We start from the raw sequence: 19,132 nt of genomic DNA on the forward strand, positions 1-19,132 counted from the left end.
GCCGGCTCCCCAATCTCGAGACTCCGAGTAAGCGTCGCGACACTGCAATCTGCGGCAAGCTGGCAGCCGACACTTTCGCGAACCCTGCCCACCCACGGTAACCCGTGCGATCAGCTGCCAAATGTGAGTCCCCATATGCGCTGGCAATGCAAAGTTGTCATCCCGCAGGCCAGAACGGAGCGGCAGAAAAGTCATCGGCGCCCATGCTCACAGGCCTCATGAACAGCACGTGATTCTTAGGTAGGGGTAGGTGCGTTTAAAGTACGCTAACAATGCAACGTTCCTACTTTCCGTGAGGCACTGTGCTTTGCGTGCGGTGCCATCACAGCACCGGAATCTATGCACAACCTTTTCTACCAGTCATTCACGGCCACATGGCCATACAAACCTCATTTATGTATGTGCGGTCGTATGAGCACGTAAACCGGGTCCGCCGCCGACGCCGCGGCTAAGTTGCGCGCAACATAGGTCTACGGGACCGCTGCCGACGACTAGATAATCTGCAGCACGATATCAAAGGCGAAACCAGGCCACTGATCCCAGATTCGCGGCATTCCATTTTAGCCAGCACCGATGACGTCGGTTTAGGCGCCGGGAAGCGTGCCGGGCTAAACATCACAACCCCGAGGCCGTGAACACGGGGGTCCAAGACCGACACGGGGACAAAACCATCGGATCGGACCCCCCCCCCCTCTCACCGCAGTGTGTCCAGGCATGGCTTCACACACACCGGAATATCAGCGAACGACACGGCAGGGCCGCCGGGAACCACAGTCGCCCCCCCCCCCCCCTCCCCCAAGGCCGCCCGCGCCGACCGCCAGTCAGAAAAGACAGCCATCTTTAGGGGCCGTCCTACCCTGCAAACGAGCTGACGCAAGTGGTTTCGGCCGCTGACAGCCAACTGAGGCGAACGCTTGGTGATAGTGGCGCGGGCAACGGGGGCCTAATCAACTCATAGCGGCGACGCGGCTATGGAAGGTTAGGACCCTGCCCGGGCGCCACTGAACGTGACCGGAGCAAAGGGAGACGGGGGTCGGAGACAGATAAATCACCCCGCCGACAGACGCGGGGCAGACCCTGACTAGGGGTGGTGCGAAGGGGAGTGTAGGAACGGGCGCGCCGCTGGCAGGAGAGCCGAGAGGCGCGAACGGCAGTCGTCGACTGCGACGGACGGCGAGTGGAGCAGAGAGTGGGCGAGAAGTTTCCCACCCACCCTCACCTATTTAATAGATGCGACTTCGAGATTCGTCAAACCTGCATATCCTTAATCCCGACCATATACCTCGTCGTTATCACTCCGTCGGTGCGTTTTTTAGGGGCCGTCCTACCCTACAAACGAGCTGACGCAAGTGGTTTCGGCCGCTGACAGCCAACTGAGGCGAACGCTTGGTGATAGTGGCGCGGGCAACGGGGGCCTAAGCTGTGTTGAATCATGCCTCCACCGTATGCGCCAGAGCTGTGGGCTGGTCGAGGCTGGCCGTCAGACGACCACAGTCCCACCAAGCTGCGTTAGTATATCGGGAAGCCCGGATAATTAGCTCCGTCTCCGTTTGACGCTATCAGCCGACATTCCGGGCTCGTGCTCGGAATCCACAGTGACGTGATCTGTCCCGCACAGCCTCGGAAATGAACGCACGTCTCGGGAAGTGCGTGATTAGGGAAGCCAGGCATTATTCATGCAGACAGTTTGCGGAAGAGATAGTCACCGCGCTTGACATTTGCTGACCATTGTTAAACTATCGGTTCTTTGATTCGGCCAGATGTTTGAACTGGCTGGTATTACAGAAGAAAGAAAGGCTTACGAAACTGAAAATAGCTCCCATAAAAGAGGATCTGGCAGGTTGTCTCTGTTTAAAATGCACACACATGATTGACGAACATCTTGAATAATGCATCGATGTTACATAATCACTAATCAATCAATCCATTTTCCAATGTTTATTACTTATATCTCAGCACGATAAAACACAATGATTTTTCAAGTAACATGTATGTTTTGCACGTTTTTTCTTTTGCAGTCAAGACAAAATGTTTATTGCCATTTGCCATCAAACCATTCCTGTTCACTGTCCGTGTAATTCACCGCTGACTGTCATCAAATTAATCGGTGGAGCGCTCTATGTTTCCATGGCAAGTCATCAGATGATTGATTGTTTACGTCGACTAGCAAACGCTGACAGTTCAGCCAGAACTCCCGGGATTTTATATTTGACTCAGCGGCGGGCGAGTACGGCTACTGTGCCAACATGCCGGAGACGTTTGCTGTCCTGATAACATCGGACTCTGCAGCGGGCCGCGCACCAACAGGGAATTTGAGACGCGCCGCCTCTGAGGCTCCGCATTTGGCGGAAAGTCGGCGAGGGATTCACTGCTAACACCGTGTGAACTACAAGCCACGGGACACAGATTATACGCGCCGAAAGCGCCGACTATACGCTTTATTTTCATTGCAGTGAAGAAGGGTTTACCGAATAAAAAGACAATCCGCTGTGTATCATAGAACCTATTGTTTTATTTTAAAAAAAAGTGTGGTGTCTTTGATGTCACTTAATAAAACATGAAATATGTATATAACTTAAATATTTAAATTCTACGTATTCTTCAGCTTGACTGTAGATTGTGACTAAATATAAATGCCCTTAGCCTAGCATGTTAAAATATGTGATATCTGCTACAGGTCCCAATCTGTTGTGATTAACACGTTAGTCCCTTAGAAGACGCGCTCGTTTGTGCCCCACTCCCACTAACCTCCGCCCCCCTTCGCAGCACGGGGTGAGACCAAGACGGTGTCGGCCGGCGCCAACCTGACCTTGACCTGTCCGCGCCAAGCTGAGGTCAGCAGGCCGGCCACTGTGTCGTGGGCGTGCCGCGGCTGCGGTCACGCACAGGGCGAGTTCACACTGGCGCGCTACGGGCCGGATGGAGCGCTCGAGCGGCGGGAGGAGCGGGCGCGCCTGCTGCTGCCCACCTTCCAGCTGCAGATCTACCCGGTGGTGGCGTCCGATGCCGGAGAGTACACCTGCATCGTTGACGGATATGACGACGGACGCTCCATCCAGATTGTGGTTGACGGTGAGTGACCGGCCAGGCGGCTTCAGACGACAGACAACCACGCTGCATGCCATTGGTCAGGTCGGAAGTCACATGGACATTTTGAATGGCGACTGTAGCGAGCTTAAGTGGATGTAGAGGGAGCCAAAGCCCTGAAAGTATGGCGGAGCAGTTTATACATGCACCATTTCTATTTTGCGCTTTGTTTCTGCCGCGCATTCAGAGGCAAGACGACCCACGTGAATTAAACATCGCGCGCCTCTTTACCGAACAAATGGAGCTGGAACTTTGATAATTGTCGTAGGCCCCGGACTTGTTTTTACTTTCCAAACAAGTCCAAAACTCTGAAGAATTAACGAGTTGCCTGCAGCCAGTTGGAGAGGTGGACTCTGTTTCGGCCAGAAACTGGCTGCAATGCAGTGCTGGCCTTGGTTTCACTTGGGGCGAGAGATGCGTGCGTTTGCAATGCGTGGGTGGGTTTTCATTGGCTGCAAACCGTTCCGTTAGAACGCCGCCGCTGCGCCGGAACGTTCTCTTTCAAACTGTCTCGGCGGGCCTGACTACCACAGTTGTGGCTGCAAGGCGACACAAAGTCGGTCACAGCGTCGTTTACCTCAGCTACACAATGTTGCAGGGTGTCGGAGCGATAGGTTGTAAGTAAAAAGTGGTTTACTGGAGTGAACGGTACGTTGACAGCCATTGGTGTACGTACATATCGTACCAGCATGGTTTCGATGTTGGTCGTGAAGCTGAACTTCCTCATACTTACGATCGAAAATTCCCAGCCAATAATTCCCTAGTTGCACTTTAGGTACTTACAAAAGGTCAGATGTTTAGAAATGACATAGTACAAGACTATTAGCACCCGTGCATCAAGTAGATCCCGCTGCGGTAAATCCCAGTAGAGTCCATGCTTCTCAAGCTCGTGTGCAATAATGTGTTGAAATGTGATGTGACGATCAAAGCAAATGGCGGTCTATGTGACAAAGCTGAAATGGTAAGTAAGCACGGCAAGCACTTTGATCTGTCTTCAAGCCATGCTCTTTGACGTTTATCGAATTCAACAATGTCGCCGCATGCTGTACCCGTAAATGCTGAGACTGGGCTGACAATAACTGATCACTCTGCCCTTATGCTCTTTGTTGTAAACGAATTCATGTCCTACAATCTGATTTCAATTAGGAACGACAAAACAGATCTTCCTCCGGTCACCTCCATATTGTGATAGATAAAACATCAGAGAATGAAGCGGGAGACAGTTACAAAATTCTTACTACCTTACCCTCATTAAGACGATGTTCGTTTTCGGATGCACTAATGGGACATCGCGTCTAAATGAAGCACTGGTGTGTCCTTCGGTTTCTAGTCTGTGCACCATATAATTAACAAACGGCTTGCTAAAACCGAAAACGCATGCAAGCGTCTTGGATGATGCTATGAAAAATGAATATCCCAGTAAACATAAAGATAATAGCCACAATATTATCGATCCGATTTTCTACCGAGCAGAACGAACACGTTCAGGTAGGTAATAAGGTGAAATCAAATGAGACTTCACGAGGCACACTTCTAATTCATCCCTGACCGTCACATTGCATCCCTTGCCGTGTGCCTTGTATAATGAATACGCAAGACTCACTGAATGCCGTGTCACCATCCGCGAGGAGCCTCATTTTTTGTTCGGTCGTGACAGACACACGTGTTGTGACGACACAAGTTCCTGTCACGGCGACAGTTGCATGCACGTGTTGTGCCTGTGATCTGCATATACACGTGTACCGAGTGCAATAATCAGGCAGTGCCGGAGGTGACAGTACCGCGGCTCTCTCAGGTCAAAACTCCGAGCTGATAAATAAATCATGGGAGGAGGTCATTACACGATTCAGTGCTGCTCTGCACAGGTGTAGTAATCCATTAAGGAATCAGCATGGGAAACAGTGAGTGCATGAGGTGCTTCATAGTGGAGATGTTGAACCTTGTCTCTTTTGCTGCGGAGTGAACACTTCTTGTGCTAATTGGTGACTCCATGCAACCACCGAGTGCTTTTTAACTTAGCGAAATGGTGAACTGTGCAGTGTGCACTGCGCACGATAAATGGAATACCTACCGGTTAGGACACCGAGTGATTCCACACAACTTTTTCGAGCACACGTTTTGTTGGCGTGTGCCGAACTAGATGATCCCATGCATGACGTTTAAGGCAATGACCATGTTAGGATTAGGCTGCATACTAACGACATGGATTGGGCCAAGACCACACTAGGGCCGGCAGGGCGGCCGTGCTTTTATGTGCGCTGTGAAGAGGTGCTGGCTATGAGTTTCCAGCCGATAACTCAAACCCTCTGCTCATGCGGTGTGAAATTATAGCCCGTGAACGACGATATCGGTCACGTCTGCTCAGTGTACCGTGTATGGTCGGACCCGGAGGCAGGCGATGCAGCAAATCGCCGCTGGAAGTTTACCAGCCCGCCGCTCATGGCATTCACATTGTCCAGTGATGTCATAAGTCGTCCAAATATGCACCGTTGTAAATCCGAGCTCACGTAACAACTCCACTACTATTCCATACATGCGGTCAGCTTTAATGCCATCAATCCAGTGTTTGTCAAAAGGCGGTATGCGATTACCTTCTAAGCGAGTAACATTGGCAGTGCTTAAAGATTCGTGCATGAGCTCCTTACCTGCTTATGGAGCACGCGACCACATCATCCTCCGCGCTGATATCATCCTCTGAACAGCGCTGTTCCCTCAGCCAATGAGCCGCCTGCTATGGTCACAATGAATGTCTTACATAATGCAGCATGCATATCATGAAAGGGAGAGTCCAACTCCTTGTAATGCGTTGAACCGTTTTTAGCCCGACTATCTGATGATGAAACAAGTGCCGGACTGTAAATCCGTAAATGAAATTATGCTCATGATATGAAAAACTCGTTGAACGTTACTGTGTTGCAGTTACATGATAAATGAAACAGTGATTTTAAAAGTTTGCCGAACATTTTTTATCATGCAACATTTGTGTCGTTTGAAGTTTGAACCTAATTGTTTCCAACCAGATTGAAATGTACCCTGTTTAGTGTTGTGTAACGTTTTTTTTTTCGACTTCGATATGTAAAGAGGCGTCCTATCACAGACATGTACTCGTAAATATGCACTATGTGATTTAATGAATCCTCTCCCCCAGCTCCATCCGCAGTATGACTCACTTTCCATCTGAGGCCGGAGGTCGCCCCTGGTCGGCCGATGTGTTTGGGAAGCGCGGCCCTGTGTCAATGAGGGCGGCCAAACACAGTCATCAGCAGTAAAACAGTGCCACAATGTCGCCTTTGTCCGGCCGGATGGGCGCCGCGCGGCGCGGCCGCGGCGGCGTTTTATTAATTTGACCGATGACCTAACGGTGGTGCTGGACGTCTGTTTACTGTGAGCGTGCAGCCCAGTGCCGCCCACGAAATGAGCCATTAGCGTGCTGCTACCAGTGTTTAGTTTTTGCTAGAGAGGTAATACGGTTAAAGGTACCGAACAAACGATGTTCATTCATTGTTTTGTGGGACTACTCACGTGCAATTACGTGTGTACCAAATTACGTGAACAATTGAAGTTGCAAGTAGATAAAGCCACTCGGATCCATCGACTTATTGCGAAAAGGCGAATTGTCTTCGTCGGGGTAAGCATAAGAGCTAAAAAAAAAAAAACGATTTGTGAAAAGTCGTCACACGCCGATCTGAAGTGTATAAAGCATGCACGACTTTGAATGGATCCGACTCCATTCCAATTTTGTTCGATGCGCGCTTATACGACAGTCTGCACCAAAAGCGATCCACGGCGGCTTTCGCTTGATTGACGGCTCCAAATTGCATGGCTACTGTTTGACACTGACATTAACAAAAATGCTCCTGCCCGATATTTATGGAACATATCAATGACATCATGACGGCACGCGGTCACTGGCGCTCTGCTTTTGTACCTCCATATATGGCAGACAATGAATGGGCTTATCTTCTTGTCCTATGCTGATTCAGAAAGTAAGAAGACCGATTTTTAGTCACTGTCTATACAGATGATTTATGCGTTTAGCCGGCCTCACGTAAACTTGAAATGGAATTCTTAATATGGAGAGCCAGCTCAGCTTCTGGGGGTTTCAATTCCACACCATAGGCTAGCCTCAAGTGTTCAATTCTCATTACGAACACTTGTGTTGAACGTATCGTAATCGTACAGACAAGACCAGCGGAAATCAGGTGTTGTTGAGCACCACATAACCCACATCGTCAGACACAATTAGGCATATTTTTAAACGGCATACCTCTCTCGTCTACTCGCCTGTGTTTGTTTTGCCCAGAAAAAAATGACGTCTACTTTACCCCAATTTCGCCGGCGTTCTTGCATCATACACCATGGGGTGAAACACATTTGCAAACATAGACATTTGCACATAAGGCGCATCAACGTGAGATGTTGGTTATTTTGATTTTTTAGCACATTGCATGGTTGTTTTGTAGCTTTCCAGGCACAATTTGGCATGGCAGCCAAATACCAATGTTGTGTTCTTGACCTAATATTGATTTTTACTGCCCGCGATAGCGTTATTTTTTATTTATGTTTGCCTATATGTCTTTTTGTTTCTCTTTCATTTATACAAACAGCATGTCAGGTGACCAGACCCGTACTTTCCAGGCTACATTTACTTACAGGTAAAGGAAAATTGAAAAGCTTTAAAGGGACTATCCCACCTTTAACATGGGGTTTGAGTTGAGATAGCCAAGTTTGCGGCGAGGTTCAGAAACCACTATCTATCTAGGTTGCAACCCCCGCGGCCTCTTGGTGTTGAAGAAATTCGTTCCCTTCATTTGAAAATGGGCCTTGCGCAAGGCCCTATCTTCAACATGGAGCGACCGTTAGTGTGACGTCACCTCGTTTAGTCATTCTGATTTAAATGGGTTTGTTCGTTGAAAAATCGCTTAAAACTTGGTCTGAACTTTGTTGTGGTGCCTACAGAGTAAAAAGAATCAGCTTTATGACAGTAATGTGGCCTGGGGAAGGAGGTAATTTTGGGCTGTGACGTCACATATTTGAAAGTTTGTGTTTGGAATATGGGAAGCCTAAGATGTTTAATGAAAAATAAATGCCAGAACCGTGTTCCTGGTCATCCAATCTATAAAGTCGGGCACAATTTAACTGGTTTTAACAACATTTTAGAAGGTGGGATAGTCCCTTTAATCGCCGCATCATGCTTATGTTGAAGCCTGTTGAGGTTACTTTTATATAAACCAAAGCTACAGCATTTTTAAGACATAATTGATTAATGCATTCATCGAAGAACCGAAGGCATTTAACCCTTGTCATTTATTTGACTGTTTCGTAATGCATTTGGTGCTATGTAGTGTACCTGTACCTAACAGATATACGGTTTCACAGAGCTGCCACATTTAAAACCAGCTAGCAGCGCACCATGAGAATCAACATCCCACCGACCACACAAGCTGCGACCACCGGCCTCTCTGGCCAACACAAACATTCTCAGTGGCGTTCGGAAACGGCTCTGCGTGCCTTAGCTAAACCATAACACCGGGAAGAGCTAAATAACCCCCTCCCCTCCTCCCTGGCTCGTCGAGTGACACCGCACCCCCACCCAGGACCGGTGACACGACTTCTGAGCCGCTCTGGCACGCGTGTCCGATCCTGGCAGCGGCGCACGCTCAGGTTTCACGCGCGTCTGTGACAGTCACGTGACGCGATGTTCGCGTGCCTGTGGGTGTCTGACGTGACGTGCGAGCCTGTTGAGGTCACGTGATAGGGCTGTGAGCAAAGTGGAGGGATTGATCTTAGTGGGGAAGCTTGGTCCCCGCAACAATATCATTGCGATATGTGTCCTCCATATTGAAGTCGATGATTCATCGGTTCTGTCGTTACCGATCCAATTGGCACAAATATGCTTATTGCTTAGTAGGTATAAAGAAGAGTGAAGGAATATTTTCAAGGCCCAAGTTTATGCGCTAGTTGCTCCATAAGCTACATTGGTACCTACTTAGATTGTAACAAATAAGAAACCAGTGATATACGGGGTGTCCAAAAAGTAAGGCCATGATTTAAAACCTAACCCTCGCCGGCACAGGGGGGGGGGGGTTGATGCAACCCCCCCTAAGGTTTTTCGCGAATAACTCGCGTAAAAAGCGGCCGATCGCGACGAAACTTTCAGCACCCTCGCATTGATCAATTTTACACCTACCCTGAAAATTTCATGACCCTGACCCAATGACCTTTGACCTGTGACCTCTTTTCTGTGACCATGTTTGGCCGAAATCGCGGTTCGGCGCATGTCGGCTCGCATTAGCCGCGCGTTTGCAAGCTTTTCGTGGTTTCAAGCGTTCAAACATGTGATTTGATGTTGCTCCCATGTGTCAAGGTCACCTGAAGGTCAGGTCAGGTCATTGACCTTTGGTGACCTCGGGTGACCTCGGTTCACTTTTTCGAGTTTTACATGTTTCTAGGCTAGTTTTTGGAGCTGAATTCGAATTTAGCAACCATTTGAACATTTACGAAGTAGTTTTGGTGCCTTCGTAACATATTACGAAGCTGTCCGAGGCGGTTGACACGTATTACAAATACCCGTCACTACTCCTACCGGTTGACCTGACCTGACCTGACCCGACCTGGTCTAAATGCTTAAAGACATCATCTCTGATCAAAACTAACACGATATTCGTGATCAGCACCCCGGAAAACCACATAGCAGCCACACTTTACGACTTTCTAACAGGTCCCGATTTTCCCGGTTTTCGGGTCATTGACCTGACCTGGAAGGTCACCCGATGACCTAGGATCTTAAAATTGGGTATCATCGGCTTCCTCTCGTGACGGGCAACACGCTTGTTTTTTCCGCGAAGCTCTAGCTTGATCAGGGGCCAAACGCGAGGGGGGGGGTCGTACCCCCCCCCCCTTGTGCCGTCGAAGGACTCAAAATGGCCTGTGCCGGCGAGGGTTAAATATCTCGAGAAGTAAGAGTCCGAATCACTTCCAATTTTAACACGTGCAAGGTACAGCCCTCAGCAGGCTGCGTGGTAGGTATTCTTTTTTCGTTAATACCGATAATAACTCAAAGGCTATGCTGTCAATCGGTCGGAACTCACTGCAGATAGATGCGCCATGCTCCACTCCTTCGATTAGGTCTATCACTAAACAAAGTATGCGCCTTGTGTGGCAACAAAATGCAAAAGTTTGTTTTAGGGGCAAATATAAACTTTTTGGTTTTGTTGCCAAAATGGATGGAAAATGAGTACGATGATTATGCCAATCTAAGGTGCGGAGTCTCGCGCGTCTTGCTGTTACGATTTCCGAATGACCGATTGCATGGTATTCGCTTTATTCTCGGTTTTGTCGAAAAAAGAATACCTACCACGCAGTTTGCAGAGGGCTGTACATCCATAAAATTATTTTCTTGCATGCTTAAACCATTTTCGATCATAACTACACCGAGCAGTAGGCATACAACTGAGAAGGCCGAAATTCAACTCTTAGAGAGGGTCCGTCATTAAAACAAAGGGTAAATACCGCCCAGTTTTCGGCCCTAAGCAGACCCTATCAGCTCGCCCTATCTCTGAACTCATGCATAGTTTCGCCTCAACCAGTAAAACGTCAGAAAAAAGGTATAATGTACGCACAGGGCACGTATACTTATCCACCTGTGCTTCGAGGTCCTGAGGACGACAGCGGGAATCGGGTGAAAATAAATCAAGAGAGGTGGCCGAGAGTCCTCCCAGTGGTTCTTCCGCTCGTCGCAACGCAGCTGTGCCGACACCATCAACCAGCAGTGGTTTCAGCAGGATGGAGACTATGCTTGCACCGTCCTGAAGATCATGCATTGTCTCCGAGAGTGGATGTGAGATCGCGTAATTTTCAGTCAGGGTAACGCCATTGAATGGCCTCCGCGGTCACCTGACGTTACACCTTCATATTTTTATTCTCTGGGTACACAACGGAAAGGTTGTCTTATAGGACAACCCAACGAGCCGGGAAGAACTAAAGGATGATCCCTCCGAGCAAACATAAGCGGCATCTCACCAGAGAATCGCTCCAGAATAGTGGAGGAAGTAAAACGCAGTCTATTCGTGCACGCGGCCCGAAATGGTAGCCATGCAGAAAAGCAGCAAATGTGGGGCTACGAGCCAATGTATTGACCCATATGTATACCAGAATAAAATTTTATAAAATGCTCTTTCATATGATGTCCTATTTATTTCTATCCATCACGTATTTTTGGCGGTGTGGCCAAAACAAATGATGACCTTACTTTTGGGACACCCTGTATAAATCATATAAGAAAGCAGTGGTACATTGCAAATGGTAATTCGTTCTAGTTTTGAGTGAAACTTTCCTCATTACTGTATTATTTTCACGGTGGCTCTTTCCTTTCCCTGTCACCGTGACCCTCGAAGCTCTCCAGGCTGTGGCCCGTTGCGTCGCCTCTGCGGACCCCGTGCTCCCCGTGCTGTGGTGCAGGGTGTCGGCGTGGTGCCGCAGCTGGGCCATTTTGAGGACCACCTGTGGCAGCGGTACGCCCCACACTGATCAGCTATGGCGTACTCTTAAGAATTGTTCGGAGCGTAGACCACGTTCAGTTGACGGTCGGGGTAGGGGAGACCTATCGCCGCTCTCAACTCCCTAACACAGCCCTAGATTATTGGTAAAGATGTCATCGCGCGGACTTGGAGTAAAAAAGTTCGTTTTCACTCAGCTCAATTCAGCTTTATTTGAAAGGGATCCACAAAACATATTGGCTGTTCGCTCATTCACGTCAAGTGTTGAGTAAAAATATAACTACTCATCCAAGATTCGTAAAGGGCACCCATACAATAACGAAACAAATAGTTAGATGGAATGTAGTGAGCAGTAGTCGTGTGAAAGAATGACGTGTTACCTAGTGCATGGATTGGCACAGGCACAGATGACAGCAATCTGTAATCTGTACTTCTGTAATCTGTGGCACAGGTCGTCGCTAGCGATCTCATATTATGATACGTAAGTCACTTAAAGGGACTGTCCCACCTTTGCATTAGTTCTGAGTTGAGATAGCCAAGTTGGCGGCCAGGTTCAGAAACCACTATATATCCTGGTCGCAATATCCTCAGTTTCGTGGTGTTAAAGAAATTCGTTCCCTTCATTTGAAAAGTGGGCCTTAGCTAAGGCCCTATCTCTGAACTATTAACGGCCATTTGATGACGTCATTACTCATTTGCCTTTTGAACGCCTATCACACATTCAAGTGAAGCATCACTTGATTTACGAATAAGCCAATCAGAGACACTCTTGTTATTGTATGAGCCGCGTCATATTTGAGAGCAAATATATTTGCTACCAAATTTCCCCTCACATTGACATGAAGTAAATCCTTCATTACGTCACAGATTCGATATAAATGACGTCACGATGAAATATGAAAGTCGCAATATCTCAAAAAGTATACGATGAAAACGCGTAAAAACTTGCAGAATTCGTCAAAATATCACGAGTAACATTTCCAAATCCTAAACGGTACTTTTTTGAAGGTGGGATAGTCCCTTTAAATGCTTGGATTGACCAGTTATCTAGTAAAACGCAAAACGACCGGAAACAAACCTGCTTAGCGTTCCGTGAGACCGAACTCGCATCTACATAGGTATGCTGCTCAGTAACGCATCGATGCTCATAAAGTCGAGGTGCTGATGTCCATGAGAAGTTGGACAGTGAAATAGTTTTGTTTGTGTGCAATACACGCAAAGAAGCTTGTGCTCGTTCAGTGGTCTCAATTGTGAACTTTTCAAACTGTTATCTGATAGCACATGTTGTTTGTGATGTTATTATCATTCCTTCAAAGCATGTGCTTATTTCGGGTAAATTTACAATTCTTGAGGCTCTAAAAATAGGTTGGTCCTTGTTTGGGTCGTATTCCGGTATCGCATCTATCTAACAAGTGCTAATTTGGAGCTGAATGACACTTGTTTATCCATTGAATGCTTCCTACATTCACATGTCGAAGACTCAGTGAGCTCAACAATCACGAAACCACGTCACGAAAAACTACTCACGGCTGAGCTGCCTTCAGCGTAAGCAACGGAAGTCCAGTGCATTTCCCAAGTCACCCGTTAGTGCCTTATCCAGTAGTTGCGACCAATCATGGACCTGATGGCATCTGCAGATAGCCATCCGCACCTTGATCTAAACGTGAGGGCACCGGGGACATACCGTCTGAGCTCAAGGGAGGAGTCAGAACGTGCTCCTCGTGATCTCCGCTCTACGCCCCGTGGGAGTGGCAGCTATAAGCTCCAAGTCATGTGAGACTTGTCTGGGTCGCTGGCGCGATCATGAATCCGCATGTGTGAAAACGTTGTCACTAGTCTGCAGATCATCATGTTACTAGCTTTAGGCCACCATCAAATTCATTTATATGTTCTCTATTACAACATATAACCTCGTCAGTTGCGTTATCTGCACCATTGCAGTGCCAAAATAAGTCATCAGAATGACTTCCAAAAGTTATAGCCTCACGCTAGTGCACTTTTCCCATTCATGACGACTGCTGCATTGCAGGGCGTAACGATAACTTTACGGCATCATCGGCAGTGGCACGACGCTGGGGCTCATCATTTGGCCGCTGTAATTGGTGGTCAGAATCCTCGGTCACGTGCAGTTGGTGGAACACCGCCACCAGGGAGCTGGAAACCAAGTCGTGTTATCAATCTGCCCTGAGCCGCCGTAATCCGCGCTAATCGGGCAACATCTGCGCCCAGATCACTGGCCATGAACAGCTGGCCGGATTTGTCAGCTCGCGCCGCGCGGTCGATTGTGCTCCAGGGAGTGACGCCCACCCTGGCGACGCCAGATCAGCGTGAAATGATCACGATGAGGCCGCTCATATACGATATCAGCAGAACAAAGAACACGGACGCGGCGTATTGCTCGCTTTTGGGTAGCGCAAATAGACACTATCTTGATTGGCCCCGGAAGGCAGCCGGCTAATGTAATTTTTCCTGTCAATAGTGCCCAGATGCGGCCACTATCTTTCCTGCTACGGCCTCCGCTCTGCGTCTCCATATTTTCTCATAAGGCATTCTCTCCCTCATCCAGTTTTTGTCATTTCAGCTCAGAGTTCACCATAAAACTGACACTCTCGCAGATCGCGGTATTTCTCAACACCGTCATAAAACCGCGCTGTCGATTTTCGGCGTGTTATGTTTGATCGAGTGTGAATTTTCGCCGTATCTCTCTCCGCCTCCTTTTCGCGCATTGTTTGTCTGCGGTCTGAGAATCCTCGGCTCTGCATAAACAGCACAAGTGATGCCGACAGATGTGACTGACGTTCGCATTTGGGGAGAGATACACATCGTGAGGCTTTGTTTTGTTTTGGCCTCGTTTCGTGTTCCAGAAAACCCTCCAAATTCCTTGCTCTTCGCTTTATCCGGAATCTAAGTTAGAGCACCGGCTAAAAGCGTGCATCACTTCGCAGAACGCTTATCTAACAAATCTGCTAGAACGGGTCTCACTACTACTCGCTGGTATTGGTTAATGTTTTGGACATCTTCGAAGACAGTAGATTAATTTGAGCCTCGTCAGGCGGGCCGGGAGCCGCCGGATCGGGCCCGCCTGTCGAGAGCGCAGCGCCGCAGCTGGCTGCCGACCGCGGGCATCTGTCAAAGTTTCTACTGGCCGAGAGGTGACGGCCGTCAATGCTGGTTAGCGTGTCCTCCGATCAACTCCCCTCCCTGTTTGGCTGTGAAAGGCCGTCAACACCCGGGTTTATCTTCGCCTCCAGCTCTGTGCGAGCCACCGCTGTGAAAGGCCGTCAACACCCGGGTTTATCTTCGCCTCCAGCTCTGTGCGAGCCACCGCTTCGTCAAACCCGGGTGGACGACGAGGGTCGTTTGGGAACAAAGGACAGGACGGTGATGATGGGGATGGTGGGTGGGCAAACACTCCGCGCACCCCTTGTGCACCGCGGCTCGGCTCACACTGCGCGTGTTATCGGCCGACCACGGCGGGCCGCCGCTATCGCCCCCCCCTCCCCCTCCCTCTTCCCTGGACTCCACTGGCTCGGTGTCGCGTCGTGTCACCTCGGCCCGCTAATCACGATTCAACGTCCCGTTAATGCTTGATTAGCGTGTCCTCCGATCAACTCCCCTCCCTGTTTGGCTGTGAAAGGCCGTCAACACCCGGGTTTATCTTCGCCTCCAGCTCTGTGCGAGCCACCGCCAAACACCCCAAAGGAACCAAGGGTATGTGTATTCATACTAGATTATGCGCGCGTGTCCCGTTCACAGGGTTCACAGGCGGTACCTGTCAGCACGTGGGTTCCACGGCTCGGGTCCTGTAGGTACTCCGCCACACACGATGGGGGCCGGACCGGACACTGGGCCGCCTGTGGCCGCAGCCGCCGGAAGCCGCGCCAAGTCGTGCCGACTGAGCGCGTCGGCCGCGCCGTTCTCTTTCGTTGCCACGTACTCGACGGATACAGCGGACTCATGGAACGCCGTCCAGAACAGGGGCTGACGCAGCAGCGCCATAATCAGTGGCGACCCCGACCATCCCCTCCCCCCAGACCCCCACCACCCCCATGTTATCGGACCGGATCAGCACGCGGTGCCCGCCCCATCTCTCTCCCCACACCAAACATGCCACCATGACGGGGATGAGCTCCAGCCACGTCATGGATGGCGCGACGTCACACTGCAGCTCGCGGGGCCACTCCATCATCCACCATTCGTCTCCGTGCCACGCCCCCATCCCCCGACGTGAGCTGTCCGTGTTCATCACAATACAGTGGTCGTACTCGCCCGGTGGCGGGAGGGGGGGGGGGGGAATGCCGTTCCACATCGGCAAAAAGTGGCCCACCACCGTAAAACCGCCCGTACATCGGCCGTGATCCGCACCCGGCGGTTCGGTCCGCTAACCGAGTGCGCCGCATCTAGCAGGCGTCTAGTGAACGCCCTCCCCGGCGGGACGCACTTGCTGGCGTGCACTAGACGTCCCACCACCGACAGCAGTTCCCGCTGTAAGCATTTCTGTTGCCCGAACAGTGTCTTTAGTAACTCCTGGGTGCCCACTAGCTTGGCGTCTGGCAACGCTAGGGTCATTGTTTCTGTGTCGATCACAACCCGAGAAGCTCCATCCGTGTTGATGGCGGGGCGCATTTCCGCTCGGCCAGCGGCACGCACACTTCCGCACAAATGTCTCGCAGTCTCGCATACGCTACGTCGGCACTGTCCGATCCTCCGCGCCCTATCCCGAAGAAGTCATCTAAATAATTGCGTATATACACGTCCGATGTCTGATCCTGGAACACATAGGCGCAAACATGTGGCAAAATCATTGAAAATCCGTGGACTGCTTCTAGCCTCAATGGCAGACAAACCTGGTAGTATAGTAAACCGTCCCAACAGAACCCCAGTAGCGCCCACTGGCCGGGCCGGACAGGTATAAGTTTGAATGCATTTTTAACATCGGTCTTGAACGCTGTCCCGGCGCCTCCAGCTAGGAAAATCAACCGCACGGCCTCGTCGAATGATGTGTAGTGTACGTCACACGAAACTCGTCTGGGTCTATCCCGGCGTTGACCCCGACATCTCTCGACTATGATAGATCTAAAATGAGCCGCACTTCGCCATTAGGATTATCGCGCGCACTCAACGGGTTCACTATCATGTTCGGCAGCGGTGGATCACGGAACGGTCCCCGTGTCGTACCGTCCGCGACCTCTCGCCGAATGGCTGCCGTCACCCCGGCACGGCGCCGTTCGGCGGACTGATTGTTTTTCGCGAAACGGCCCCGCGCCGCACCGCGGTATCCAATGTCAGCCCCGTGCCGGAACCGTCCAACGACAGTTTCTCTGGCATCGACCATTTTCCACAGCCTGTCGCTTGGCTTCCACCCTTCTGCACTGTCGACGGCGTAGGATCATGTACGAGTCTAATTATGAATACGCCCCCGAAGTCAAGCTTAGGATTGTTTAATCGCAGTACCACAGCCTGCCGTGCCGGGCTATCTGCTGTTTGCACTTGCCTGACCGGCCCGCCGCGCCGACGCCGCGGTGTGCGTTATGAGTCACGCAAGGTCGTCTTTCCGCGCGTCCGCCCGCTCGGCCGCACGTTCCCTTATCCATGTCGCCGCACCCCCCCCTCTCTCTCTCTCTCTCTCTCTCTCTCTCTCTCTCTCTCTCTCTTCCTCTCCCTCCTCTCTCTCTTCCGCCCTCTATCCTCTCTCTCTCCCTCTCTCTCTCCTCTCCTCTCCTCTCCTCGCCCCTCCTCTCCTCTCCTCTCCTCTCCTCTTTCCTCCCCTCCCCTCCTCTCCGTCCGTCCCAGGCCATGGTCCCTCCCTTGTTGGTCGGCTTGTCGGCGGTGTAGCTTTTATCACCGCTACGGCCGCCCAGGCCGTAAGCAAATAGCACCACTGGGTCCACAGATTCCCCGCATGTCCGGCTTTCGCGTTTGACGCGAGCACTAGTCAGCGAGTTTGCCGCGCTGCGTTTCTGCTGGGCTATACGCGTTGAACTTGGCATGTCTGGCAGGCGCCGCTATTGCGCCAGGTATATATCGATACCATACCGAGGCCGCGATGACATGCACACGCACCGACCAGTTGGCGACATGTTGACCCTGTTAATGTCGTCTAGACCGCCTTGCCGACGCCGGGTCTAAGCCAACAGAAATGTGACGCCCACACCACGTGGTCAGAGTATAACCGGATCCAGTCATTCCAGCCGGTGGTCCAACCTACATACACTAACCGTCGCGTTCACTGTCTTGCTGGGGGGGGGGGGGGGGGGCCGGCGCCGGCCGAGACGAGACGAAACGAGTCGGCCGTTTGGGGTGACGTCCTTGAGGCTCGCTTTGGCGGAGCTTAATGACGTCCCATTGGCGACCGAAACTGGTCTGATGACCTGGGCATTCCAGCCCAATCAGGAGCCGGACGGCAGGGGGAGGGGGGGGTCCAACTGACCCCCTCCCCACACGCTAGACGCAACAGAACGCCGCACACGGGCGAGGGATATGATAGGTGTACGGATCAGGCTCATCCGAAAGCCCGACCCATCAGTATCGCAAGCGGCGGCCGCCGCCGCGACGGGACAGTGACGACCTGCAGTTGTGCAGTTACATTCCGACTTAGCGTTGGAAACGGTCTAACATGAGCCTTCTTGCTGATACGTGCCCTGGGGAAAGACCGCAGTCGACACAGCCAGCCGGGAACCACCGCGGCACGTCAGCGTGGCACTCACCATATCAATCCGCCTGGCGCTCAAAGCCAGCCGAAATCGGGGCGCCCGGGGCACCCGGCTAGCCGACATACAATGCATCTCTGCACGGCGGCGTGACACTGACTGGGGCGGTCTATTCTGCGCACACACCCAGTCTGGAATCCATCACTGCACCGCAGAGTGACACTGACTATTTCGATCTACCCGATGCACATGTCCAACCAAGTGTATCTCCCTCCCCCCCCCCCACCCCCACCCTCCGTTATGACCGGCCCCTCCCCAGAACCCCGCCGCTGCTGGAGACCGCTCCCAACGCCCCATCTCCCCTCCCTGGGCCTCGCCACGGCCGACCTGTTTGTCTTAGCGCGCAGCTGCGTGCCCTCAAACTCTCCCTCTCTGCTCTCCCACCCTCCGCTATCGTCCCGACCGGTCGTAAGCTCCAATATTTGCTCAGCCGCGACAACACCTCGCTGACGGCGCCTCGTCTTTATCAACTCGGCGTATGCCGTCTAGTGGTGTTAGTTTCAGAAATGTATGTCCAATGTCCGTCCAATCCCAATGCTTACGTCGATTTCCGTCCGAAATGTTTAAGCCAGCCATTTGTCCAAAGATGTCCGAAACCTACGCAATAGTTTACACTTAACACTGTTATCTATTTTTTTAATGTATTTTTAGCAGCTTTAATGTGTTAATCATCTCAAAGGCTGAACTTTCTATTCGCCAAGCAGTGTTAACCACGATTGCTTTATAAAAATGCTGAGGTGTAGCAATGATTGTCCAAAGGTGTCCAAAGCCTACGTCATTGTCCAACCGAATTCCGAATTGGACATTGGACAAAATCGGAAATCCACAGATTCAAGC

The 19,132-nt window shown here is 50.9% G+C and overlaps 1 protein-coding gene across 1 annotated transcript in view; it reads left to right on the forward strand.

The window, feature by feature from the left end:
• LOC122365676 (tyrosine-protein phosphatase 99A-like) overlaps positions 1–19,132 on the forward strand; it is a 93,992-nt gene that overhangs the window by 40,960 nt on the left and 33,900 nt on the right. The window contains exon 2 of the mRNA XM_043337105.1: positions 2,767–3,072. Within this exon, the coding sequence (XP_043193040.1) occupies positions 2,767–3,072 (306 nt within the window). The remainder of the gene's footprint in view (positions 1–2,766; positions 3,073–19,132) is intronic.

Source organism: Amphibalanus amphitrite, unplaced genomic scaffold, assembly GCF_019059575.1.
Source record: "Amphibalanus amphitrite isolate SeventyFive unplaced genomic scaffold, NRLGWU_Aamphi_draft 000028F_arrow, whole genome shotgun sequence".
Classification (NCBI taxonomy): domain Eukaryota; kingdom Metazoa; phylum Arthropoda; class Thecostraca; order Balanomorpha; family Balanidae; genus Amphibalanus; species Amphibalanus amphitrite.